General features: G+C 37.8%; 1 protein-coding gene across 3 annotated transcripts in view; it reads left to right on the top strand.

The window, feature by feature from the left end:
* Positions 1–27619, top strand: part of mcama (melanoma cell adhesion molecule a) — an 83487-nt gene that overhangs the window by 31877 nt on the left and 23991 nt on the right. For all 3 annotated transcript variants that reach the window (XM_015030491.1, XM_015030489.1, XM_015030490.1), the window contains exons 2-4: positions 24676–24809; positions 25864–26092; positions 26206–26276. In XM_015030491.1, the coding sequence (XP_014885977.1) occupies positions 24676–24809; positions 25864–26092; positions 26206–26276 (434 nt within the window). The remainder of the gene's footprint in view (positions 1–24675; positions 24810–25863; positions 26093–26205; positions 26277–27619) is intronic.

The following is a 27619-nucleotide window of genomic DNA, read 5'->3' as shown; positions in this document are numbered from 1 at the left end:
ACACTTATCTTAGCAATCAGTCGCCGCGAGTTAACGTGAGCTGGTGAGTTTTATGTTGGCACCCCCACACAGATGTCACTCTCAGTCAGAACAAGCTGGACAATGAGGGCAGAAACAGAAGAAAGAAGGAGACTTATGATATTTTCACACCAATAGTCAGGTAGATTCAATTTGTTTGGGGACCAAAATTGCAACATTTCATTTTTGTTGATAAGGTTATCTTTCACACTGCACTGTGTCAAAACAAACTGCACCAGAGTTCACTTCAACAGTACCAACACCTGTAGCAATAAGCAATAAATCAATTAGCTTAAACGAGTTCTGTGATTTCTGTTTGCATGATTTTTTTTCTGATTTTTTTTTTTTTTTCTCTCGTTCTACCAAAAACTGGATGTCAAAAGTTTTCAGTCTGGAGTTTTGGTCTAATCTAGTCATTTTTTATTTTGGAAGGACAATTTTGTTTACACAGATTTAATAGTTTGTGTAATTTGTTGTTTCTGTTGTTTTGTTTATTTATTTTTTAATATTTAAGATGTCTTCCAGTTCCAGTGTTAAATATTTGTTAAAATTTGAGAATGTGTTCTTGTGTTATTATGCTATTACCATGATACTATTTGAAATTAGTCTCAAATAAAAGTATCATGCCTATCGCAGTAACTTCTACGACAATTATGTGTATGCATTCACACCTCCCCAACCAGACTTTCTAGGCAAATGGACTGGAGTTTGATTAAAGAGGACTAAACAAGGTTTGTGGGAATGAACCACAGAGACATTTGAAGAGATCAAGACAAGACCCACCAGTGTCAAGAAGAAAGTTCCATCGCTGGAGGAAAACCTGAGCTGGTAACCCAGTGAATGCTGGTAGGTATTACTATTGTCTGGGAACTGAATTATTCCTTCAGAAACACAAGGTTTGCATGAATAAGAATGAGAATCTCTCTGCATTTTGTCACTCTCTGCTGCTCTATGAGGAGTCACCGGGCGGACGTGTGGGAGGAAAGTTAGACCGCTTGCAGCATTAAGTCAGTTGAGCTGAATTTAAATGAATCAAGATCAAACCAGTGTGTCTCATTCCAAGTGAATACAAAGACCTCAGCAGTATGCCGGATGAATAACAGCAGCTTTCTGTGGAAGGAGATGTTTAGTTAAAGCAGAGTCTTAATGGTGAGCCCTTTGTTGTGTGATGTCACAAGTCCTGACATGCTAACAGGCTTTGTTGGCTGGACGGCAATGTCAAAGTGGAAGAAAGGATTTATCAGGGAGCCGTGGTGAAGAGTCGACTTCTAGGGCACTTTGGTGCTTGGCAGAGACAGCCAGCATCTTTTGAAGATGTTTCTGATGAAAGCTGTAACGTGATCCACCTCCTCAGCTCAAGTTTTGGGACAGGAATCCACCCAAGGGCGGGGGCTTCTTCTGCAACTGCACTTTAAGAATAAACCCATGTCAATCCTCAAAGCTAACATAATCCCAAAGGGAGTAAAAAGAGTTGAATAAACAATTGGCTTAGCATCATAAAGATAAAGCCTGTGGCTAATTTCTGGAGAACGTTGTGTTGGTACAAGTAGTCTTGTTATATTTGTTTTTTACCGAGTCACATAACCAGATTAGTGCTGTGAGAAAAGGAATTACCTGTTTGCACATTTCTTCTGTCATGTCTGTCGCTGTAATTTACAGTTTCACTCCATAAACTTTGATAAATATCCACAACATAAAGGGTAACAAACTGAGTTTTTACAGAGGAAATATGATCAACTTGGAACAAAATGGAAACGGCATCAGCCAAGATTAATGGAGCTGGAAAACGCTCAACTTAATAAACAACTTGAATGAAACCCAAATGAACACATCATGCATCCCTCTGAGGAAGCCAAAACAACAAACAAATTAAAATTAATCTTCATTATCAGAAGCAAACTGTTCTTGTGACAAAAACAATATTCATCAAGGATTTGTTTTGTGCAGTGAATGTGCTGAGTGTTAATGATTCATAATGTTCCTCACTACTCCTCTGTTTCTACACCTGGAAACAGGTAACATATATTTTAATGGAAGCTTTTATTTTTGCATTTGTTCTTTAATTTATCTTGACAAATAGTTCTTGATTTGGTTTTGGTTGTATGCCTGGCAATAAAACGGTGCTATCTACAGAAGCACCAGTCAGTTCTCTTGCAATTTTCCATAATTAACAACAATCTAAATATTATCTGTAGCTTCCCCACCTTGAGTCGAGCCTTCGTAATTTTGTTAATTTGATTAAGAACTGGAAAATGTTTTAAGTTAAATAATCTGCCAGTGGATCTAGAATGTTTTCAGCAATACTAAGAAATTAGTGTTATAATTTGCTGTAAATGAGTTTTGCCTTGTGTAAAGTGTACTAAGATGTTTGCACTATAAACTATACCAAAAATATTTGGTAAGGTTTTGTGTTTTTGCAGTGTAAATGTTATTTTCATACGAACTCTGGACTTAAAAACCAACTGTCCCGTTATAACGGATCTGTGCTTGAATGAACTATAGATTTTTATTTTTCATTTCACGCTTACAGTCTCATCTTTTCAGCTCTTTGGAGCAAAACAAATCTTTAGGTCTATTTCTGTGAGTATCTGCATGGTTTAATCAGATTGTTTCCAGTGAAACTTCTGCTTAAACACACCAGTGAGGATTTGTCTTGTGAGTTCAGTTCCAGGTCTGCTTCTTCTTTTTCTTAACGTTAGTTTGCATTTAGTCTTTTTCCAGCTTGGGGGCTCTTCTGAGATCAGTACAGTGTTGTTATTCATTCTCCTAATGCATCAGAGTTTACATACACATCAATACGCTGCTATTAACCTGATTAAAGTTGTAGTCTGGATAAAACACTGCCATGTTAACAGCATTTCTTGATTACATTAGCACAGGGGTCTTCAATTAAGATCCAAGGAGAACTCAAAAACACTGCAGGAAGTAACTGTTACAGGTATTTATTCAACGTTGCTCTTAGATATTTTATTTTCTCTGCTCTTTGCCCAGATTTTGGTGGGTTTGAATGATTACATCATTTCATTGCACCACTTTAGATTGCTTTTAGTGCACTTTGTATGTTGCCATTGAGGAACAGAAGTGAAATGTTTTCAGAAGCTGTTTGCACTACATTCTTTATAGTTTATTAACTTTAAACTAAACAACAAGATTGATCTTTGTTTTTGTGTGCAGATATGAAATTCAAACTTTGATGATCACATTGAAGATTGCTGTCTTTACATTCTTACACATTAATAAAATCAACTAACTTTTTAATTAAATAAATAAAATAAGATGTAGACTTCTGCTTTCAGAATTTGTGGAAGCGAATAGAGCAAATGCTTTTTTCAAAGTTATTGTTTGGAGCTTTAAACTAGCTGCCTTTCATGTTTTGACAGAGTTTAGGTTAAAAGATTAAAATTAAGGCAACAGCAAGGATTGTGTTGTTACCTTAAACTTTCTTAGTCTTTAGAGGGACTTTAATGTTGCTTCAGAGTAGGTATTGGCACCACTAATTTAAAAGTTAGCTGTGCTAATCCTAAAGCAGTAATCAATAACATTACTTCCACTGAAGTGCTAAATCAACATGGTGTTTAGCAGAAGCTAATGTTAGTGCACTAAAGGACTGATTTTCACCATATTGGTTTACAAATGTCAGTAGTCTATGTTGTACTATGTAGCACATCATCCTCAGCAGGGTCAGATGTGTAATTACACACCTCCCTGTACAGTTTATGCTTCAGGAAGTGATTCTTTGGAACAGACTTTTCACTTATTGTTTCATTTTTTATAGCTGTCAGATTTTGCTAACCCTTTTGGCAGGACTACAGTAAAATTTAAGCTTTTTGCTGTAGAACAATAATGCATTCTGGGAACAGAATAAACACCACCCACTTCAAAATAAGAGCATGAATATAAACAACTAACCAAAATTTCAACACACGTTGAACTTGACTCAACTAAAGTTTACAAAACAGCCAAGAAGCTAAGTGTTAACTGTAAAGTTAACCAAAGACGCTCATGACAGAAGCATCAGTTTAGTTTTATTGTTCTGTTTTTTTAATCACGTATTGTTCCATATTTTTCTATTTGTAGATAAGAAGTCTCATCTTACTGAGCCAAAGCCACAGAAATACCTTTCCAGACTGATAAATATGAATAGCTTTTTCATCTGTTCTTCAATTTCTGTAGATCGGAGCATGTTGTGTTAAGTTTGAGATCTTTTTGCCTGCTTTGTGTTGTCAGACATTTTGTTTTTAAGTGAGAACTTGATTCTACAGATTCTCTAGTAAGTGGTGTTGAATGTGGCTTGGAAAATAACCTAGCTTATCAAAAAATGTGGTTCATCCCAATTTATCTATGATTTAACAAGGGAGATTTTAAAAGGTTTGAACTGCTTTTCTCTTTACTCTGACATTGAATTTAGTTTAATTATCTGAAACTGCTGAAAAATACAAAAACATAACACTGTCTGTGTAATAGAAAATTTCAGACTATAAAGTGGTTTATCAGTCTTTGGTTCCTTGCAAAGACACATGTTTTTCTCCTGCCTGTTCTCTGTTAAAGTTGCTAATAATGCCATAAAAACATGTGAGTTCAGCTTTAAGATCCCTCTGGAGAGGGGATTAACCCCATGTTTAATTTTCAGCATGTCATACTTATCTAATATTCAGTGATATTGATGAAACAGACCCCATCCGGATTACCACTTAATAAATAATGGCTGCTTGATTGTCTTACACTCATCAGCTGATTGTTGCAGTTTTATATTGACACTATAAATCATAAGTAATTACAAACATGACGCCAAACAAGTGAGACTGTTGTTGGAAACTGTTTCTGGAAATATGAAAGCAGTATGAACAAGCAGTTCCCTGACATAATGGGATTCTGCAAAGCCCCCTGCAGGGCTGGAGGAGTCATGACGCCATGGGCTTCCTTCACCTCCAGCCAGTTTGGCATCTGCTGCCCAGCAGAGACCAGGAACACGGATATTGACAAGCTTTACAAACACACTACTGCTTTTTAAATAGAACATAACAAATGTCAAAAATAACTCTGGATGCTTAAGGCACACTTCATACATTAGTAAGAAACTGTCCTCTTAGTAAGATCAATAAAAATAAGTTTTTTAATGCCACACCTTCTGTTATGGCTTAAATGTAATAAATTCATGATTTAAAAATAATAATTTGGTTTTAAATATGTAAGCCACAGATGCAGCTATGATGACAAATAGGTAAAAAGATTAAATGGAACCATAACTAATATCTTCAACTAAAGTAAGAATGTGATAAGAGCTATAGATAATCTCACAACTAGTGCATCTTCTATCTCAATGATTTATTTTCCATTCTTACAAAAATTTATTTTGAAATACTAAGTGTTATTTTCTGCGACAGACTGGCAACCTGTCCAGGGTGACCCCGCCTCTCGCCCGGAACGTTAGCTGGAGATAGGCACCAGCACCCCTCCCGACCCCACTGAGGGACAAGGGTGTTCAGAAAATGGATGGATGGATGGATGGAAGTGTTATTTTCCAGATTTGTTTCCACATTTTTTAATAAATAAATGTATATATATATATATATATATATATATATAATATATAATATTATGAAATGTTTTTAAAAAGTCATGACAGAAATGTACAATAGAAATTCACATTTTTAATACCTTTTAAAATTGTCAGAGGTTTTAAAGTTCATTCATGATGGTGCTAATAAAGGTCTTAAAAAGTATTAAATTAGATTTTAGCATCATGTGTCCAAGAGTCTTACTGATGTGCTTTGTTGTTTTAGAATTTGCCTTTTGTTTTTTTAGTTTCAGCCATAATCTGCTAAAAGTCTTTCTCTGTCATAACTTTGTTCACAGGTTTTTACCTGGTCAAGTTCTCAGTTTATTTCTGAAATTAAGTTTTTATTCTTTATTTTATTACGTTTGAAGTTTATTCCTCTTTGATTTATTTCCACACTTAACATTTTTAAAGACAGAAGGTGAAAAAAATAAGAACTGTCAAGAGGAGTCGTGGTATTAGTGAATATTTTGACTTTTCGAAGCTTTTTCCCCTTAGGCTACAAAAAAAGTCACTGCATAACACATTTCCCACAATGCCTTGCTCGCTGGTCTTTCAGAATCTACATCCTAGTTTTAATATGGTGGGATTCCTCAGAAATGTCTGAAGTCCCCCAGCCAATGTGGCGTTGAAAACTTTTTATAACCATTTCCACAAGTTCCCTTGCATTCAGGCGGAGGAAGTCACGCTGTTAAGAAGTGCTGACGGGGTTACGGTGGCTGAAGCAGCCTCATCTCCGCAAACTCAAAGAGTGACGAAAAATGAGCTGACACCTGAATCAACTTTAATGGACTTCATAACTTCTTAAGCATCGTGAAGTAAACTTATTTTTCCCCTTTTTTTAAGCTCTGACTCAGCCTTTTCTCACTTATCTAGCCTGCATGTTCTGTTGTTCAGCCTCTGGGGCTTTCATGTGCTGTCTGTGCTCCCAATCTGCCTCTAGCGTTTGCCTCAGGCATTTGATCCCTCTCATCGGAGGATGGGATCTGTCCTTTACATGCTAAGCACATTATTTTTGCTTTACTCACTTGAAAAGCTATATAATAAATAGTTAGAGATATTTATCACTGTTGCAGTGTTCTAAATAATGCAGGTAAAACTTTAAATATTTAGGTTTTGGAAAAAGATGTAAAAATGGTGGCTTAGAGATGCAGATCAGCAGGACATCAAGCTTCATTTGGCTATAAGTTAACTTGCTAAACTTCACAGACACAAAGATTCAACTCAAACTTAAAGGATACCACATCAGGACTCTTATAGACACTTTGCAGCATGACGTCAAGTGAGCAAGATCCTGGCCTGAGCTCCCTGCTAGAGGGCAAAAAACTGCCTTCGATGATGACCACCATTGGTTTTAGCTGGCAAGTTATCAACATAACACACTAAATCTTAAATCTATATATAAAGAAAAAAGGGACGCAGTGTTTGCTACTAATTGTCAATGCTACAACAACTAGATAACAAGGTCAGGAAAAAGTTTTAATTTATAGCGGAGACAGAAATAGGTCAGTTATGCTAGCTTGACTTTGACAACCTTTGCATGTAGATGTGCTGCAGAATTTGGTGTGTTTTGATTCAGTTACAAGAAAAATGGGACCCAAACCAACTCTAACAGAAGATCAGTTTGTTTAAATGAGCTAATAAGCTACTGCTGTGTTCAGATGATCCCTTATTAATAATCGCAAGATAAACATCAAGCCTGAAAACAAAACTGTAACGGTGTTGAATCCTGATACAATAGTGGAGCTGTTGTCAGTCAGTTGTTATGGTAATGGGTTTGTGTGCAACGTAGATGAGATGACACAGAGAGCAAGGAAAAAGAAGAATATAAGTGGTTTTGAGTTATTCTTCAGTGGTTTCTTCCCCCTTTGCTGTTTCCCCACTGCACTAAATGAATAATAGCTCCATCTCCAGGTTTCATTTTGCTAACAGATCTGTTCTACTGCGGCAGCACGGCTATGGATGGAAAGTTAAAGATAGCATGTGTGAAGTTTCCTAATTTCCTAGTATAAGCAATATCATGGAGCGTGTCTATAGAGGAATAAAGTATGGAGAAGTATGGAATTTGATCAATGTATTTTTCAGGTTTTAGATATGGAAAATAGTTTTTATTTCCTGTCACCTTGTTCACATAATGAATTTGTTGAAATAAGTTGTTTGCACTTGTTGCTTTTTATGTTTTTGTATATGCAGATATGTTAGGCATGTTTTTTCTTCATCCACAACATTGGACATTGCAGTTATTCATCCATCTGTCTGTCCATCCATTTTGCTGGTTCATATTTAAAGGGATTTTTGACTGGTACACAGAAACAAGAGCACATTACTCAATTGTTTGCCTTATTACACTGAAAAAAGGGAAAGAGGTTTGTCAAACTTACTTTATTTAAGTTTGTGTAGCATGACAACTTAACAAACTTAATAAATTTACTTAGATAAACCTAATTTAATTACTTGTGACCAGTTAATGCACATATTTAAGTTGGGTCACCTGTTCTCTTTTTTCAGTGCACATAAGCACTGAAAAACGCAGCTTTTATCATTTAAGATTGGCGTCAGTGAAATCTTTTCTTTCCAGGCAGCACTTTGAAACACTGATCCACGCTTTTGTTTCAACTCGATTGGACTACTGTAATGCACTTTATCTGGGAGTCAGTCAGTCGCTGCTCTCACGTCTGCAGCTGGATCAGAATGCTGCTGCATGACTTTTGACAGGTACTCGAAAGAGAGAGCATGTGACCCCTGTCCTGGCCTCACTTCACTGGCTGCCTGTATATTTTAGGATTCATTTTAAAATTCTTATGTTTGTTTTTAAATCATTGCATAATCTTGCCCCAGCTTACCTCACTGAGCTTCTTCATCCTTACGTACCCCATCGGTCTCTCAGGTCAGCAAATCAGCTGCTCTTGGAGGAACCGAGAACAAAAAGGAAGCTCAGAGGGGACAGGGCTTTCTCTGTCATGGGCCCTAAATTATGGAACGACTTACCTTTGCAGGTCAGAGAGGCCCCTTCTCTGTCCACTTTTAAAGCTCGTCTTAAAACCCATCTATTTTACTTAGCTTTCAACACCAGTGGGATTTAGTTTTAAATTGTATGTTTTTGTTTTTAAACTGTTTTTAATTACTTTTTTTTATTATGTTGTGTTTTAATTGTACAGCACTTTGTATCAACTGTGGTTGTTTTAAAGTGCTTTATAAATAAAGTTGGTATGGTATGGTATGGTATAAGATCCAATGAAAGCTGATGATTTTTTGTAACAGTTCTTTGGTCAGCAGAACACTAAATTGTTTTACAAAGTGTTTAAAAGCATTTCCCTATAGATGATTTAAATAACTTAAAGATTAAAACAAGTAATTTTATGTTTTTCACATTGTATAAAAGAAAAGGTTTTAAACAACTCAAAGTTTCTTCAGTTAATTGTTTAAACCTTACTTAAATAACAGTTTTATTCCTTGGCTTTTAATCCGGCGTGATATTTACATTAATTGTTTGTGTTTACTGACTTAATTTTGTTTCTGTTCTACTTTTTGTTGGTTAACTTTGTGTTATTTACAGCAGAACATAAATAAAAATGGAATGACATTTATACATGGTGAACAAATTGACTGAATAATTGAAAAAATAACTTTGAAATTTGAAAAATGAAATAAAGAGGTATTTGTGCACGTCTTCCCATGCTTGCCTGTGAAGAACACCTCACCCTGTGGGAGTGGAGATGTTCTCCAGACAGACTTCCTAAAAAAGTATCCAATCAAATTACTTCAATTCAGTTAGCACAAAGCACAATGAGCGTTTCATTAGGGTAAAAAAGAACAGCTTTGATTTGATTAGATGTGTCTGACAGGAACCTGGGGAGCAAACATCAAAGATCTGTTTACTGGTTTTCAAAGAATCACAGCTAATAACACTCCATGCGTACCGCACGGCGTCTCACCGCTAAGCTGTCGTGTCAGGGTGGTTAGCAGTCGCCCGGTAATTCCTCGGGTCGTCTTAGCTCACAGATCAAGGCCGCTGGTCTGTAACTTTGAACTTGACGTTTCAAAAGGGAGAGGATAAAGAGATGCTTAAATATCAAATCCTCCCCAACTCTCTCGCCCTTCATATTGGATGCTGTTAAAAGATCAACCGCTGAATCAAAGAGGAGTGTTCAGGGGGAAGGATTTCCCCCGTCTGTTTGTCAGTGGAAGTTAATTTATGTATGTTTCAGCTAAGAAATGGGTTATCCAACTTTCTTTTTTTGTTTTCCCATGATAATCAGTAGATGTTTACTGATAAAACCAGTGTTGTATCCTCAAGCTCCCCACTTAAGAAACCATGTGCACCAAGTTAAAGGATTTTTTTCTCTCAGACTCTTTAGCTTTTCCTATTTAACTGTTTTATTCAAAAGGAATTAAGCTAAATGTAAATGGTTTAATATTTGTATTTATATTGCATTTATAAGCACTGATGTAAGATATCAGAGCAAAAGAGCTTAATCTCAGGCAGGACTGTTTAACTAATAGTCCTGCCTGACTAGTATGGCTTTCTTTGGAAGGACCTCATCATAACTTTATTTGTCTTACTTTGTTTCATGTAACAATCAATCACAGTCTAAATTATAACTTATTGATTTATTTTATTAAGACTGAAGAAATAAATCATACCATATTCAACGTTCTAAGTAATTTGTAAAATAATTTAAGTAGATATGACTTCAAGGCTGCACAGTGGTGCAGTTGGTAGCACTGTTGCCTTGCAGCAAGAAGGTCCTGGGTTCAAATCTCTTCCTGTATGGAGTTTGCATGTTCTCCCTGTGCACACATGGGTTCTCTCTGGGTACTCTGGTTTCCTCATACAATCCAAAAACATTATTGTCAGATTGATTGATCTCCCTGAATTCTCCTTGGAATGTGTGTATGGTTGTCTGTCTCTGTGTTGCCCTGCAATGGACTGGGGACCTGTCCAGGGTGTCCCCAGCCTCTCGCCCACTGACTGCCAGGACCCCTGCTGACCCCACTAGGGATAAGCATGTAGGATAATGAATGGCTATGATTTCTTTTCATATGTGGATTCACACTGCACCAGAGTTTACTTCAAACAAACCTATAGGCCAAAGTTTTTACACTTTGCTTCTTTTGGTCTACATCAGAGACTGATTACGCATTCACACCTCCCCTAACAAACCAGATTTTCTAGACAAAAGAACTGGACTTTGATTCAAGTGAACTAAGCAGAGCTGGTGAGAATGCACTCTTTTTGACACTCACTGGAAATTAGTTAAAATGCAGATTTCTTAAAAAGGAAATAGTCCTTCATTCTTAAGAAATTCTGCTACTTATGTGTTTAACTTAATTTGAAACTGAAAATGGGAAATTTATGGTCACTAGACGTCTGATTGGTGCATTGTGTTGTAGAACCAATGGTTACCTGGACAGTAATCTTTGAGTGGAAAGTTTCCTTTGTTGAGCTGGGTGTTGAGAACTGAAAAAAAGAGAAATATTTTTGCCTTTGGGCATCCACCAGAGGAGGTTTAGAGGAAGTGCAAGATTATTTTTTTTTATAGCTGCACAGGTGTGTGTGAAAAGGAACATCAACAGAGATTTCCTTGTGTGTGGTCTTGTGATAACGTTTCACTAAATCCGTCTTCTCCCCCCCCCTCCCCACATCCCTGCACTCACACACATACCCACACTACCCACCCATGTTTGCCCTCTCTTCCCTACAAATCACCCTGACAAATGGGCTTCCCACAGGTGTTGCTAACTCCCCCTTCCCAACTGCCCCCATGCTCGGCTGCATGGGAACGGGGGCAGCTTTAGTATTATCCACAGCTGCTTGTGTCAACGTGAACCACACCTCCGCTGGCCCTGCGGGACATAGTGCCACTCAACGACTGGGAATCCAGTCATAACGACGACCCAGGCTCAAGGTTTTGGCATGCTGTGGCCCACTGAGTCAAACAAGTGGAGAATATTGTCTGCTGAGCCCTGAGAACTGGAGTCTCCCAGTCTGGAGATCAAGATAAAGTCTGGCCCAAACCACTCACCGCTCCCATATCAAACAATGCAACTGGTTATGAGTTCTGAACACAGATGTATCTTTGTTAGATGTTGCGTTGCCTGGTGTAGGAGTCTCAGTGAAGCTGAAAGAGTTGGTGGTTATCAGTTCCTGACAGTATTTTCATGTAATAATCAAGACAAGCCTGTTGTGAAAATAGAGTTTTAGCTCCGAGGAAGGTTAATGTCTAGCATTTGACTTTTACTGATTGCTTACATGTATACACGTTCCAGGCTGTTGTGAAGCACAGAAAGTAAAGTGGAAGGAAAATGAACGGTTTTCAACAGATAAAAGGTTGAAAGGTGTTGTTATTGTCCACCTGTGTTTGGCTCCCTTGACATTTTGCTGCAGTTACAGATAAGAGTCTTTTGAGGGATCTCTACCAGCTTTGTACGTTGTTTTCTTCTCACTTTGTAAAATAGCTCATGCTCACTTAGTCAGATTGGATGTTATGTTGTTCTTCTGGTGTGTGAACCTTCACCCCAGTTTCTGACAGAGAGCTGAAACAATGACCCCAACTACACATGTTTCAGCCTTTATTTATAAGATATTGTAACATATTAAAAACTTTTGCTAACTGAATCTGTGTATTTCCCACCAAAATACATTTTATACCATCTTCCATTTAGCAGAGAGCTAACATATCAAAGTAATTATCATTTTCATTTAGTCACAATATACTAGACTTTTTTTTTTACATACAATCTGGAACCCTTAAACATAAACCTAATGTTACAATAAATCTTACTATTGCTTATGGTTACATAAGCAATAACATAAAATATGGCAGAACCAACAGAAATTACAATAGACAATAGGACAATTAGCTTGTTAGCGACGACATGCTAACATAGTTATCTTAGTCTCAATACAAAGTCTACATAACACTGGTTAATGCAGTCACAAAAATGTATATAACAAAACCTTTATGGAAATAAAAATGTGCTTGGTGGACATTACATCGCTGTAATTATACAAAAATGCTTCGGGTCTTCATGTATCTGTGAGGACCGCTTTAGCAGGTCAAAAGATAGCTACCCAACAGACTCACAAGCAGCACTGCCACCCTGTGGTGTAAGTTGATATTACACCTCAATTTAACAGAACCTTAATAGAACTACGGTTTTTCATACTAAGGTTAAATAACTCACATTTGGGGTTGGTTTATTGCATTTTTTAAAACTATAAGTTAGTTTCTGATTCACTTCTCTGTATTATTTTGTGTTGGTGTATCATGTTGGTTCTCTAGTTTTGCACAGCTTTGTAAATCCCCTCATGCTGCCTGCTGGTATCGACTGGCAGCTAAAACCCACATGTGCTTTGTTTGCTGCCCTTTCTTCACAAGTTTCCCTCCCCCACTCCTCCACTGTCTGCAGTGAACTCTTCCTAATCTGCAAGTGGTTGTACTTTGCTCTTTCACAGAACATTTATGAAATCATTCAGTCAGTTTACAGAATAACCAGAGGTAACATCACCTTCTGAAATTTTTGGTTGTTTTGTAAAATATCTTTTTTTGTATCTTATTGACTCTGGATTCTGCTTGATTCCACTGTGGCCCAGCAGCTACAGAGCTGTCATCTTATCTGTCTTTTATCTTTTGACCAAAGAGATCACTTTGAAACCAACCAAACATTGCCTTTGATTTATAAGGGAGCCAAGCAGATCTTTGCCAATTACAAACTCAAACAGAAAAGTCTTAAAAGGGAACAAGGAGGTGACCTAATTATTTGTAGACAGCTGTGTTTTTGCTCCATGGTGGAACAGTGGTTAGCACTTCTGTACCACTGAAAGGAGTTCCCAGTTTCAAACCTCAGATACGGTGCATTCACACAATCTGTCAAACTTTAGCTTGTTTGCCTAGAAAGTCTGGTTTGTTTGGAGACTGCTCCAAAGCAGGAAGTGGACTATAGCGCAGAGCATTCTGGGTAAATACAACCAAAACAAATGTGCCAGTGTAGTTCTAGTGGGAGAAATGGCATGTGGTCTTTCACCAAAACAAAAGAGCAATCCTACAACCGCTAAAATCTTACATGTTACATTTTTGTTTACATTTGGTAAAGAGGGAAGTGATGTTCAATGTGTTCTTCAGAACTTTTCAGGCCATTTCCTTCAGTGGTTCTTGGTACAGTGCCCCTACAGGCGAGAAAGGGAACAGGTTTCTTATAGGTTTTGGTTGGTTTGACAGTTCCCAACCCCACTAAGGGACAAGGGTGTAAAGAAAATGGATGGATGGTTTGACAGTGCAGTGTGAAAAAACAAAACAAAAAAACACAGCAACTAGAAATGGAACAAATGTGGTTTTGGTCCCCAGTTGAACCGAGTTTTTCTGTTTCTTACACTGTATTTGAAATAGTCTGTCATTTTTGTTGAATTGTTCATCTTAGTTATGACCAGTCCAAGTATAAAAGTCACCACACTCACTGGAAAAAATGTGAAATACTCCTGTAAGGTTAGCATTACCAGGTGACAGCTAGCCAGTTGTTTTGTTGATTTTACCAATGATTTGTTCTTTGGATAAAAAATTATTAGGCCATTTTAATACTTTGAGATCATGTTCTTGTTACACTCCAGCATCACCGATCAAGGATTGTGTCACACTGGATCTATGAGCAAATGTGAACAGTAAACGCTCTACTTTAACCCATTTTTGAACAAACATCCATACATGTTTGCTTGAAGTACGAGTGTATCCGTTTGGATCATAGCTTAATGGTGTGCTTGTGATTCCTAGTACTACATTTGATGTGTTCAAATGTCTTAGTTAACTTCAGCATTCTCAAATTTTACATTATACAATTGGTATTTCTGACCTACAGCAGATAATAGTCAAAATACAATGCCTGGCCACCAGAAGCCACCAGTTTCAGCTTCTCTCACACCGGAAAAAAACTGACTGGTAACCTCTGACCTCTGACTTTCCTCTTCAGTGGGAACCAGTACAGCCACCATTCATTAGCAGGTCAAACGACTGCAGCGGTCACAGATGTTTATCTGATACGGCTCTGGTTAGCAGTAAAAATGACACGCTTGTGGACATGCTAATTTCTGTCTCTTTTGAACTTAAGGAATGCCAATACAGCCACAGCCTCTGCAAGCTGGATCAAGAGATTTGAAGGTCCTTTTTTATCACTGACCATCAATGTTTACTGTTTACACTTGTGTTTATTTACATGTTGAAGGAGAGTGGGGTTTAAGTTACCATTGGTATGTGACATTGTCTTCAGTGCCTTTGATGGACTGGGAACTTGTCCAAGGTGTATCATGGCACTTTTCCATTCACCTCTAGTGGGAACAGACATAAACTGCTTCTTTTGTTTTGTAATAAAATAGAAAGGAAATACAATTGCATATTAGGCATAATGAGTTTTCAGTAGTAGTAGTACTACTACAGCAGACTGAATAGATGACTCTAGAAAAATAATTGCAGATTGGTGTAACTTGAGCTACACCAATCAGACTTTTGTGATCTGATTTTATAAAACGTTGACAAACACCACTTTTAGGTAGCTCATTTTTAGAGCTGAAGAATGCTTTAAGGCACTGAAATGAAAATAAAGAAATAATAAAAGTGGGCAAATAGTAAATAATGAGAAACTAACACTCATAAAATTGTAAATGTATATGTATGTAATAATTGAATTCAATTAAAAAATACTTTATTGATTCCAAAGAGAAATTAAATGCTGTTGCAACTCATATTAATTCAAAATTCTTCAAAGAGTTATTGTAGATGGTGATGGTTGTGGGCATGAAGGTTTTACTGTAGCAGTCTGCATTACAACAAATTTGAAGAAGCCTCTGACTGAAGACACTGTTTTTCTAATATTCATGAATGGGGATGGGTGGGTGTTTGTTTTTATTGGACACATTAGCAGATAGCTTTTAGAAACAGTGAGTGATAGACTGCTGCAGTGAACAGCGTGAACGGATCAAGTTCTGTGTGATGCAGATTGGTGTGTTCTGTACAAATGAACTATGTAATCCGGTGAACATATCTTGTGAATGAATGTACTAATACTAGATATTCAGCACACTCAAATGAACTATGTGCTACAGGATGAGGTCCACCGGAGTCCCAAAGTCTTAGAAATGCTGTTGTGATGACTTCCTGAAAGCAGAGTGTCAGAAAAAGGAGGAACTGCTTAAAGAGACAGAGGCCTAATTTCTTTCATATATGCAGCATATTTTTGACAACTGGAGGTAACAGAGTTACTTTTGGACTATAAAATGACTGCATATGTGTGGAAAACACATAAAACTGTCACATAGTCTAAGTGATTTCTTTAGTCTATTGATCTGTCAGTAATCAGGCCTGAAAAATCTGGTAAATCAGTGATAACTTTGATTTTAATGTCTTTATGTGACCCATTTTTGTGTCACTTTCCTCATTGTTGGAATCTCAGTTGTTCAGCTGTGAGTTTCTGGTAGAAGGATGCAGATTTTTCTGGTGTCTCTGTGGAAAACCAGCCTGGTTATTCAGCAGGTTCAAAGATTTTCAGCGGGAATGAGAGAGTTCTGTCCAAACAGTATTGTTTTTCTGTGTGTGTGTGTGTGTGTGTGTGTGTGTGTGTGTGTGTGTGTGTGTGTGTTGGGGGGGTTGTAGGTAGGTCTGGCCTGGGCACATGCAGTAAGTAGCCTTTCCTCCTCATTAACCCAGCAGTGCACCTGTGATCACTCTGATATTCTCTTTGAGAGCATTAGGGTTCCCAGCGGGGGATTTGCTGATGGAGGGGTTTGGGGTTTTGATCCTGGTGAGTTGGGTGTGGCACGCTCGCCCGACAGCTCGCCTCATGTCTGCTTGATGGGATAAAAGAAGAAGGAACGCACTAATAAGCCTTTGTTGCAGGGCAGGCCATGCTTGAATACAAATACACTCAGAACTTTGCAAACGGTTCAAATGAAGTAATAAATAAAGTTCTTATAGACGCCTTCAGAGAAATAGACGTGCAAATTATAATCACTATTAAAGCTAATTGTATAACTAAATGCAAAAGCCTCCCAGACTCAGCAAGAACATTGTGAAACAGATAATCCTCTGAATATATTCATTTTGTTGATTGATAATGTGGCTCTGTATGTAAATGAGCAGAATTAATCAGCCTTCCTTTGTTTTCTTTATTCTGTTGCAAGTCGTTTCTCTGCAGCATAACTGCACTGCAGGATGACCTCCAACAGTTTAATTATCTGAAAGTCTCTGTGAACCGTTGATACTCATGAAGAAGAAGCTGAAACCAGGAGTTGATTTAGCTAGCTCCAGGTTTGTAGTTTTTCCAGCATGTTCAGCACGGTGATGATGACCACAGCGGCTGGAATAAGACGGCCTTTGTTGGACCGCAGCATCTAGTCGGTTTCTGTCGTCAGAGGTCTAATTGGAAAAAGGTCTTCTATTTATAGTGTTAGGTTGACGGCCAGCATCTCATACCTCTCACCTAAATGTCTTCGCTTTCACACTTTTTAATAAAGATAAAAGAGGAACCACTGCCATTTACACACTCAAAATGTCAGTTTTGTAAACTTTTTCCAAACTGGATTCCCATGGTGAAAGTTAAGTTTACTCTCTGAGGGTTGATCAGTCACACAAGGCTGCAGAAAACTTTATCACTAACTTTAATGAATGTTTAGTTTGAAAACTTCCCTGCAGTTCAAAGTTCAGCCATGACAACAAGGCATCTGCTATTCCTGTGATCTGTTCCTTCAAACTGTCATTTTTTAAAACTTTTTCGATGGGTTTAAGTAGCAATTCAGAAGTTCAGGAGAATTGGCTCAGCTGTGTTATAAACAAAAAGAGAAAGCACATCAACAGATGATACACTGTAACTAGAGTCTTAAAAACCGACTTTAATGTTGAAAATGCTGAAGGTTGGCTCTGATTTAACTCAAGATTTTTACGTTCCCAATGGTGCACACTTGTAAAAAGACCAAAAATACAGCTTAGTTTGGAAATGTAGACCATTGGCACTCAATGCTGACATTGATATGTCAGCATTGAGATGCTATTTTAGTCCTGAATAACTTCACTGATAGGCTAAATCGTTTTAGCACAGCTTGAATACAACCATAGCACTTTCTAGATCAGATTGTTTTTGAAGAAATAACTAGTCCTCAGTTGACCAAGAGAAGTGGTTTTGTCGTCCATTGCTGTTAGTGGATGTTGCTTGTGCGTCAGATTTACAGGAGTACCAGAAACACATTCCGTCTGGAACCTTTGTATGTAAAAAAGAAATGCAATTAACTTCGCTAAAATGTTTAACACGTTAAAATCAATCTAATAATTAGACAAAATTAAAAGTCCCAACCAAAAAATTATACATAAGCACAAATAAAACTAATTGACTTGCAAACTAATTGGTTTGCAAGTCAATTAGTGTTTACATTTAAACACTAATTTTTACAATAACCAAAAAGGGGACTTGCTGTGCCTCAAGGCAAGCCTCTCTGCTTATCTCCTGCTCGCGTATTTTACTCCACCACAAGTAAAATACTTGGTGCTGGAGTCAAGATTTATTTTTTGGTTTTGTTTTATTAAAAATGCTCCCTGCGCGTAAACAAGATGAACTGCATAATTCTCCTTCTTTTATCTAAGCATACCAATCCATTCGGTGAACAAAAATCCCATTACATGTCTCTGAGCTAATGTTTCATTTTTAAGATGGAAGTCAAATAAAATTTATACTGAGTGTTTTCCTCTTAAACCGAAGCATTGCTACCGGTATTCCTGAGCTACTGACCTAAATGTGTTCTTCTTCCCAGGCCAGTTTGAGTTAATGTTGCTGTAACTCGAGTAAGAGATGATGCATGCAGTTGTTAGGGTTGTTGGAGAACAAATACGTCATTTCATTAATGTTTAAATTTCCAGCACTTCCCTGTAATGCACAGCTCAATCACTCCAACACTAGCTTTCAGGGAGCTTTGTTATCTTCAAGCTCCATTTAACTGTTTGGTTTCTTTTTTTTTTTTTCTTTTTCTTTTTTTTTTTACACTGATAGCTAAAGGAACTCCCCCATGAAGCAGTGTTTAGCCCATTGACCTTTAATTATCCATCCTGTAGCTGCAGAGCAACCTGCATGCCAGAGCCCAGCAGCTCTGCAGGGGGCCTTATTGGTGGGTCGTAGACACAGAGGAACACGCCACACTCACTGCTGAACATCAGATACAAGCATAAATAAAACATTCGTGTTGCTCCTTTAATGAAGTCTCACCCACCGGGTGTAGTGATGAAATATTTACGCAGCTGTAGAAGAAGTTGCGAAGCAGAGGGAATGATTAGCGATTCTTTCAAAGTCAGAGATTGCAGCTTTTTTTTTTCCAGATTTTAAAATGACGTGAAGCATCTCAGAAAAATTTCCAAATTTAAAAAAAAATATTGCTTGAGTTCAGAATGAAAATACGATGTCCCAAATCCTTTAAAATTACTTGACTATTTCAATTTCATTGATATCTTAATATAAAAATACTGTTTTATATAACTTAGCAAATCAACAACAATCATATTTACTTAAAATAACAAAAAATAACATCATCATTTATTCATATAAAAATATCAGGCATTATTCTCTTCTGCACTTAATAAAAAATGGACTTAAGCTAAAAAATATAGGACATAGACTCAATAGTCTTTAAATAAAGTTTCCCATTGTGCAGAATTTGACCCATTTTGTTCTGCATTTTATGGGGCAAAACATGCAAAAATAAGCTGGTGAATAGGTGGGGGGCAGGGGGTGATACAGACCTTAAGCTTTATCACAATATTTTGTGGAATGTTTGTTATAACAGTAAAGATTATGGTAATAAAACAAACTATTTATTACTTATGTTTAGGTGACTGTATGGCTGTGACAGCATGGCACAGCACTCACATCACCACAAACACACATTCTTGGAAAAACATTCCTATTTGAAACAGACAGGTTGATTTACATCACTAAACTGTAAACAGTAACTGCATTTAAGTCAATAATCCCTTAATATTGATGGAAAAGTATTAGTTTCACTGGACGATTATTTATCTTATAACATGGTAAAAATGTCTTGGTATAAGTGAAATAATCTGCCAATATTATCAATATTAAAGAATTACTTGCTTAAAGCAATCTCCTAGATAGTTTTTCTTACTTATAGTGTACTAAGATGTTTGAACAAGAAACTAGACAAAATCCTTAGTAAGATTTTGTTTTTTTGCAGTGTACTACTGCAGTTCTGTTTGCAGACTCCATGTTTTGTCCATCAAAGTATCCCAGCCTTGTTCTCTCTGTGGGCGTCTTGAGCTGAGAGTTTTCACCTCCTCATTGACCTTGGAGGACCGATAAAGGCTCTGTCCTGGATCCCTGACATGCTCGGCTGCATTGAAAAAAAAGAGGCCTCAGATACATAAAGAGGTGTCTTTGAGGAGATTTGCAGTACTTCCTTATCTCTCTCTGTGTGTGAAAGAAAAGAGCTCCAGCCCCCTCACTGTCAGACACATCAGGAACAGGCTGCAAGGAGATTTGTGCCAGATGCTGCTTCTGAAAGCACATCAGGTGGACAAGGAGCTCTCATCCCCATAGTGTGTGTTTTCTGTGTGGTGGCGTGTATGTGTGGCCTTTGATGTCAGCCAGTAGTGGGAGTCCCCCAGGTGTTCGGCAGCACATCAGGGCAGCATATTGAGAAACACTCCTGCATGTTATCCACTCTTACATGTCGGCTTTTTACACCCTCCTCTCTCTGAGGGACTCTTAGTGTCGGTGTAAAACTTTCTGATTGGGTCTGCAGGAACTAGAAGTTTTTAAATGCTGATCTGTTCACATATTTCCTCTTGTAGGCCTTGTAGGAAAATGCTGATTTTCTCTCAAAATACATGCAAAGAAATTTTTACTTTAAAGAAACTTGCAAAAGTATTCATAGCTCCTAAACCTTTAGTAATTTTTTGCACCGATTGCATTTTTATGGCCGATCACTGATCTTTGAAAGGCCTGACTTTCGATTTTTAGCGGGATTTAAATTTTTTTTTTTTTTTGGTGAGGTGACTATTATTTACCATATATGTGCAGACAAGACCTTTTGTGCGGGTCAGTCTGTCAGCCCTCTCTCACGGCAGAGAAAGGGGGCAATTGCTGATTTTTAGACCTTTGTAGAGGAACACAAGATCGGTTTCACACTTGTTTCCAAATATTAAAAACGTTTTTCAGGTTCTTATTGTTGTAAAATGTATAAAATTCATATTCTACTTACATAAAATACAATTAAAATAATAAAAGTCTCAGATTGCAACATGACAAAATGTGGAAAGGTTAAAAGGCAATGAATAAATGTAAGGCATTTTATAAAATCATGTTTTCCCTTTATTTAAAACCGTTTGTTCTGTGACTTTGTAACACGGTCCACACCTTTTTAATTTCTTCTCAAATCTCCAACAATTACCCTGATCCGTACAGTGAAAATGAGGGATTTAACAGCATTTCCAAGATGACATTTTTATGTTCTTAGAAGGATTCAGTCTAATTTCATGCCTCATGGAGCTTGTGAGAGATTAGTGTGAGTAAATGAGGCCGGTTTGTTGTGTCAGAGGTGATTTGGACTCTTATCAGAGGCTGAGCTGCAGATCTGCTGGCGACCTAAGCTGACAGCCTTAATGGAATGGGAAAATCCAGTAATAGTGACCACTTTAGTTAGCATCTGAGGGTATTGTCTGCCTGTTTGGTGCATAATGAGTAACTGTATGCAAAGGCTGTCCTGGAAGTGCCCCCCTCATTTGGTTCTTTATTGTCAGATTAGTGGTGTGAGGGCATTGTGTGAGTCTGTCTCTTAAATGGAACAACTGAAAGGTTATTATCTGCCTTTATTCTGCTTTCTTTGTGAAGGCCTTGAAGTGTCAGAATTGATTGCAGAGATGAAAATTGTCCCAGTGTTTGTCTGGGTCAAGATGCAAATGGTTTCTTTTGCTCCAGAAAGTTAGGTGTTGTAAATAAGGTGCTGAAGTGCTGTGAAGTTCATTAATAAAAATGTTAAAAATTCTTTACTGAAGAGTCAATTTGCAACGCAGTATTCATGGATTTTTCTGTGGAACGTGAATCCAAATTATCTACTGAAAATGTGCCTTTTCACGGATTTTCCAAGCACTTATCTAGTTTGTTTATATTTAAAAAGTTAGCTATCGAACTAAACCAAAAATTAGCTGCGCTGTTAGCGCATTAGCAGCTGTGTGCTCATCACTGTCTAACATATTCTATTTAAAAAACAGTTTGGGAAGCTGAAATACTTAGCAGCAATGCTACTTGACACACTGTTGGCTGGCATTTGCAAAGCAGCAAATCCAGGAGGGTATTTATTTTTAGTGGTGCCAGTGTAAATATCACCAGGATTGGTATGGAGCATAAACCTCTTGTGTGGTGAAGGGAAAAAAAATCAATTTCACAGCAGTTTGATCAGCTAACAAATAGATTTGTAAACAGAAAAACAAATTGTAATCTCAATATGTTTTACTTTTACAAACCCACAATTGAATTCTAGTTAGGTCTAGTCCCCCCTCCTCCCATTATTTCATTATTTACTGTTTTTATGTGTTTTCTCAGTTTCAGTCTTTGTTATTTTGTTAGTTTTTGTTAACTATAATGGTTTCAGGTTCTGTCATCAAATACAGAAAATAAAACGGAGTCCTGTTCTGAATGAATTATCTCTGTATCACGCAGCCACAGACAGCAGACAGACTCAAATGTATTCACCAGCACCCCGACAGGCAGCAGTTTTGGTTGTCAGGGTCTGCAGATCATGGGTCATGTGTGTTGGTGCTGCATTAAGTCACAACAGGAACAGATAAGAGCGGCCCCAGGTTGGCTTTGGGAGCCAAATCCGCAGCAGCCCCCCAGTGCTAATCGGATTAGCTGAAAAGTTAGCAGTATGGCCCCAAGGAGACACAACGTTTTTTACACTGACTTCTGCGACATTGTGTCTTCCTCAGCCTCCATAATCTCCTTCTTGTCTCAAAGCCCTTTCAGATCATCTGTATCGCAGTCGACAACAACAAACTGGAGGCGAGATGAACTGGTTTTAACCTCTGCTGGGTGGGGGTTGGAGGTCTTTTCCACCCAGGTGGGGGAACAATGGCGCGCCCGTTTCCTTAAAGAAATGGTTGGGTGAGCACCGCCAGAGGCAGGCGGGACAGAAATGAAAAAAAAAAAATGAGTTGAGAAATTATTGGTGGTGACGAGAGGAGGAGAGGGAGGAAAAGGGTTGGGGGTGGTGGAGGCTGAATGGAGGCAGCAGGGTGGCAACTGAACTCCTAAAGCGCCTTCATGCATGGTCTGCTTCAGCCAACGCTGGAAACATGTAGCAGCACCCTGAACTTTAGATCCGCCTGACTGTTCCTACTTAACCATTTAAAGATGTTTGTTAAAAACAAAACGTTACAGTTCCTGCTCCTGGGTGAAAATGAAATGTCTGCTTTTGATTTTCATAGTTGTTGTCTGTATGATGTGTTTATAATATTTTTATATTTTCATGATGTGACGTGCTTTGAGCTGCATTGTTGCTGAAATGTGCTACGCAAATAAATTTGATTGATTGATTGACCTACATTCATATGATTCATATTCATATGACATCTTATTATGGTCATTGGAGATAAGGAAGAAAAAAGAAGTAAGAACTCTGTATTTTTTAAATGAATTTCCTAGAAAGAACTTGGAGATTTCTGAGTTTGAGAAGTCGAAAATGTGCTGGAAAAACACCACATTTTGACATTAATTTCAGAAATTTTCTAGCAAATACTTGGAATTTTTTTAGTTTAAAATATTTCAAATCTTCAACTTTCCAAACTCAGACAATTTCCAAGAAAACTTCAAATATTTTTTCTGGCAAATGTTCAGCTCAAAAAAAGAATAAAGAGGCCCACATTTTGATGCCACCACCACCATGCTTGACAGCTAGTTTGTCTTTTAGGTTTTTAAACTTCACCAAACATGTTTTTATGTCTTTGTGGCTAAACAGTCAACCTTTTTCTCCTTGGTTGTTAAATTATGCACCTTTTGTCTCTTCCACTAAACTTTCCATTACTCTGCTTGGATGTAGCAATGACCTGCCAGCTTCTTTATCAAGGTATCAGTGTCTAATGTTGGTCTAATACATTATTAATTATTCTTATGTAGCATTCTTTTTTGTAATAAAGTGAATTTTGGGTTTTTATTTACTGTAAGCCATAATCTTCAAAATTGAGAAATAAATGTAGAAGGAATATAAAAATATAGGAGTTTTACTTTAATTGAATCATAGAATCTAACTTTCTGTGATATTAACTTATTGAGATGCACTCCCATATATTTAAGCCTATTTTTATCATTTTTACTGTGTGTATTGGTGAAAATCCATAAGAAGTTCAAACTTCAGCATTTAATCCCTTTTGTCTTTAAACACCATATATAGTTCAAATAAATAAATAAAAGGCCCAAATTAATGATAGTAATGTCTATGAGGACTGAGCGTGAGAACAAAGTCCCACTTGCTAATGAGTTGAGGAAATTAAGTTACACTACACTGAACATAACAAAGCACTTAGCAGTAGTGTGAGAACATGGGAGAAAAAATGGGGTATTCTTTTAAGATCCCCCAAAAGGAGATTAAAGAGAAAAAAATGACTTTCTTTTGGTGTCATCCTTTTTTTATTATTATTTGTCACTGCATGAATGGACCAATAGAACAGCAGCCAAGTTCAACATGGCTGAAAAAGCTCTTGGCACTCTGAATCAACAGCCCAGCGTCGAACTGGCCAGCCTTCCTTCAACTGCATTCCCAAAATGATGCCAAGGGAACCGATTTTTCTGGCCAAGATGTGGTTTTGTGGCTGCAGTCAGTCAGGCAGAAGGAAGATGAAAACGATGCCATGTAGAAAAGAAGCCTTTTTTTCTTCTTTCTTTGTGCCACCGTGTCTCCAGATCGGCTTGGGAGGACAGTGATCTGCCAAGCCCACTGCACTGAGAATAAAGCTAAAGGTCAAAATTAGTTAGAAAGAACACAGTTGCTGTGAAATGGAGGCTTGATTTATTGTATTGTGGGTTTTCCACTTGATTTATGTGCATTTAAATGTGTGTTTCAGTGTGGGGCAAAGTGGAATTGACTATGAATGACAACCTGGAGGTGTACCTCGGTGACCCAGCTGAGATCCCCTGCCATTACAGCTTCACTGGTGTGAACGAAGAGCCCAGCTTCGTCATAATCCAGTGGTTTGTGGTGAGTAAACTGACAGTGTCTGTCTGGAACTAGCTGTTCCAGAAACAGTCATGGTTTCTGCTTCACTTGTAGCATAAAGCTTTAGATTGCTGTAATGTTCCATGGAGAATTGCGAGTTGATGCCTAGAATTTTCACATTTATCTGATTAATCACAACACAGTGGTGGGCAACAATAATTAAAAAGTTAGTTGCTCTGACACTAAAATACTAATATAAACATTAGTTCCACTTTTTCTAAAGGGTATCACCAACACAATACTTAGCGGAAGGTAATGCTAAAGCGTTAGCTTCTATTCAAACTATATCTGCCCTTAAAAGGCTACAATCCTTGAACACCACTTAAAATTTTGACATTATGTACATGTTCTATAATTCCCTTAGATATTATATTTGTGTATATCTTGTTCTCTACTGTCTGTTTGTCCCACTATTTTGCTTGAAATGAAGATATTAGGGAAACAAAAGAGACAATTTAAGGAGAGGAAATGCTGTGTGATCAGTATTCACCCTCTTTAAAATAAGAGCATGAATATAAGCTTCTAACTGCTTTAAGAGCGTTTATCAGTCGATAGCCAAAACTTTAACACAGTTCTTCAACTTAATTCAACTGAAAACCAAATAAGCTTCTTTAAGTTCACAAAGAAATCTCGAGTTTAAGTTTTAAGTTCACAAATAAACGCTTTCGAATTTATCCAGGAAAATCAACTCAGGGGAAGCTAGGTACGCTAATGTTAACAAAGTTAAAGTTAGCAAAAATGCTACACATAAGGTTAGCTGTGCTATTAGTGCATTAGCAGCATTCTTAGTGTAGATCGTGACTAGTTTTGATAACCTAGATTGATTGCTATGTTCATTGACAAATTAGAAAAGTAAACTCTTCAGTGGTTCATTTCCTGCTTATCCAACTTTAAATTATATGTGACGACTTGTAATACTAGTCCCTTTTAGAAAACACTTCAAGATGAGTTTAAGGCTTCTTTCTGCCATCTCTTTGTTTTGTGAATGGAACGCCTCTGGAAGGCCCTTGACTGTTCCTACCTGGTTTCTCTTCAGAGATCTGCAGGAAACGGCTCACGGATGCGGATCTTCTACAGTGACATCAACCAGCAGATAGTCGACAACAACACAGACTACAGCGGCCGCATCGAGGTGACCTCAGACCAGAGAGGAAACACACTCCTGATCCAAAACGTCCAGCTCTCTGACGAGAAGGAGTTCTTCTGCCAGGTCAACGGGCAGGAGGCTGGCAATGCCGAACGCAAGACTCACCTCAGGGTTTTTGGTAAGACAGCGCACAAAAACGACAAAGTATAACCTAATAGAAGATGTAAACACCTTAAACATCTTCAGTTGCATATGTATCTGTTATAATTTACCAAATATCTCGTTTTTCAGCTCCTCCAGAGGCTCCAGAAATTGAAGGCGTCCCTAATGGGATTTCTGTGACCAACACGATGCCATCTAAGGTGGGTCAACTCAGTCTGAAGGTCAACAAATGCAATAAAATCCTAAAAAAAATCTGGAAAATTGAAACCAGGGGTGAAAGTAGGTAGGTACGGTCGGGTACTGCGTACCCCTAAAAGACTTAGCGGGGGTACGCAGTACCTGCAAGAGAGGGGAGTGGCTGTCTGCTGTAAAAAAATCAATGGGTTCACTGTGCAACCGTGAAAGCACATCCCCCGTGACTGATTAGTTTTTCAAGAACAATCTAAAACACGACTGAATCAGTTAATAAATAGCTTTTTCCCCATTTCATGTTGTTTCTGAACTGTTCATGCTTTGCTAGAGCAGCGGTGCAATAATACTTGGATCGCAGAAGGTTTTGAGTCGATCTCGGCATTAGGTGACAAACTGAATGCCGCCAGGATGCTGAGACCATCACATCCTCTGACTCATTAAAACGTTCGTAACTTTAGTTAAAAAAAATAAAACATCAACTAAACGTGTTCAAATTAATGACCCAACAACAATAATAATCTCAGTAATTATTGTTTCAACAAGGTGTTACGCAATTCTGTGCGTTTCGGTTCCATTACCAAAATAACTAGCAGAGCAGGAGTTTAAAATTAACCAATCAACCACCGCTGTGTTCAGGGGAGTGCTTATTAATAATTGCAAAATAAATATAAATCCTGAAAACCTAGTATCGTAATGGGCTGAATGTTATGTTTTTAACGTAATCTCTGCTCGGCTCGAGGAGCTCGGCTCATGGCAGTTGCCATGGCAACAGGTGTGCTTAAATGACAAAGAGACGGAGAGTAAAAAGGAAGGAGTTGTTTACCTGTTTGGGGTATTTTACCTTTATTTTTTTAAAGGTTTTGTTGGCTCTAGTGGCCTTTATTTGAAGGTAGTTTGACAGGAAAGAGGGTAATGAGAGAAGGGGAAATGTCAGCAGGCCGGGAATTGAGCCTGCGACCACTGCCACGAGGACCAAGACCTCAATGTGTGGGCTGTGCTTTGCCTCTGTGCCACCACAGCACCCCATTTTCCTTTTGTTTACCTTTGCTGTGGCTCATCACAGCCGCTGTAGTTTCTGAACGTTCAATAAACATCAAACTTGGACTAATTATCTCGTTCGTCTGTGACTGTATGTCATTCACAAAAAACACGGTAAATATGTTTCATTAAGTATTTAACAAACAAATGGCTTCTACCGCGATAATTATGTGAAATTAAATTAATTGTCTAGTATTAAAAAAAATAGTTTGGTGCTCTCTGGCATCTTGCTTTGAGCTCAGAGTCTGAGAAGTTTTCCTCTATCAAACTATTTTATTTTTTATTTTTTTGCCTCTTATTTAGTGGAAATATT

Source organism: Poecilia latipinna, unplaced genomic scaffold, assembly GCF_001443285.1.
Source record: "Poecilia latipinna isolate Pla-1442-1.1 unplaced genomic scaffold, P_latipinna-1.0 Scaffold183, whole genome shotgun sequence".
Classification (NCBI taxonomy): Eukaryota; Metazoa; Chordata; class Actinopteri; order Cyprinodontiformes; family Poeciliidae; genus Poecilia; species Poecilia latipinna.
The sequence above is the reverse complement of the archived record's forward strand: the minus strand, read 5'-3'. Positions and strand labels throughout refer to the sequence as shown.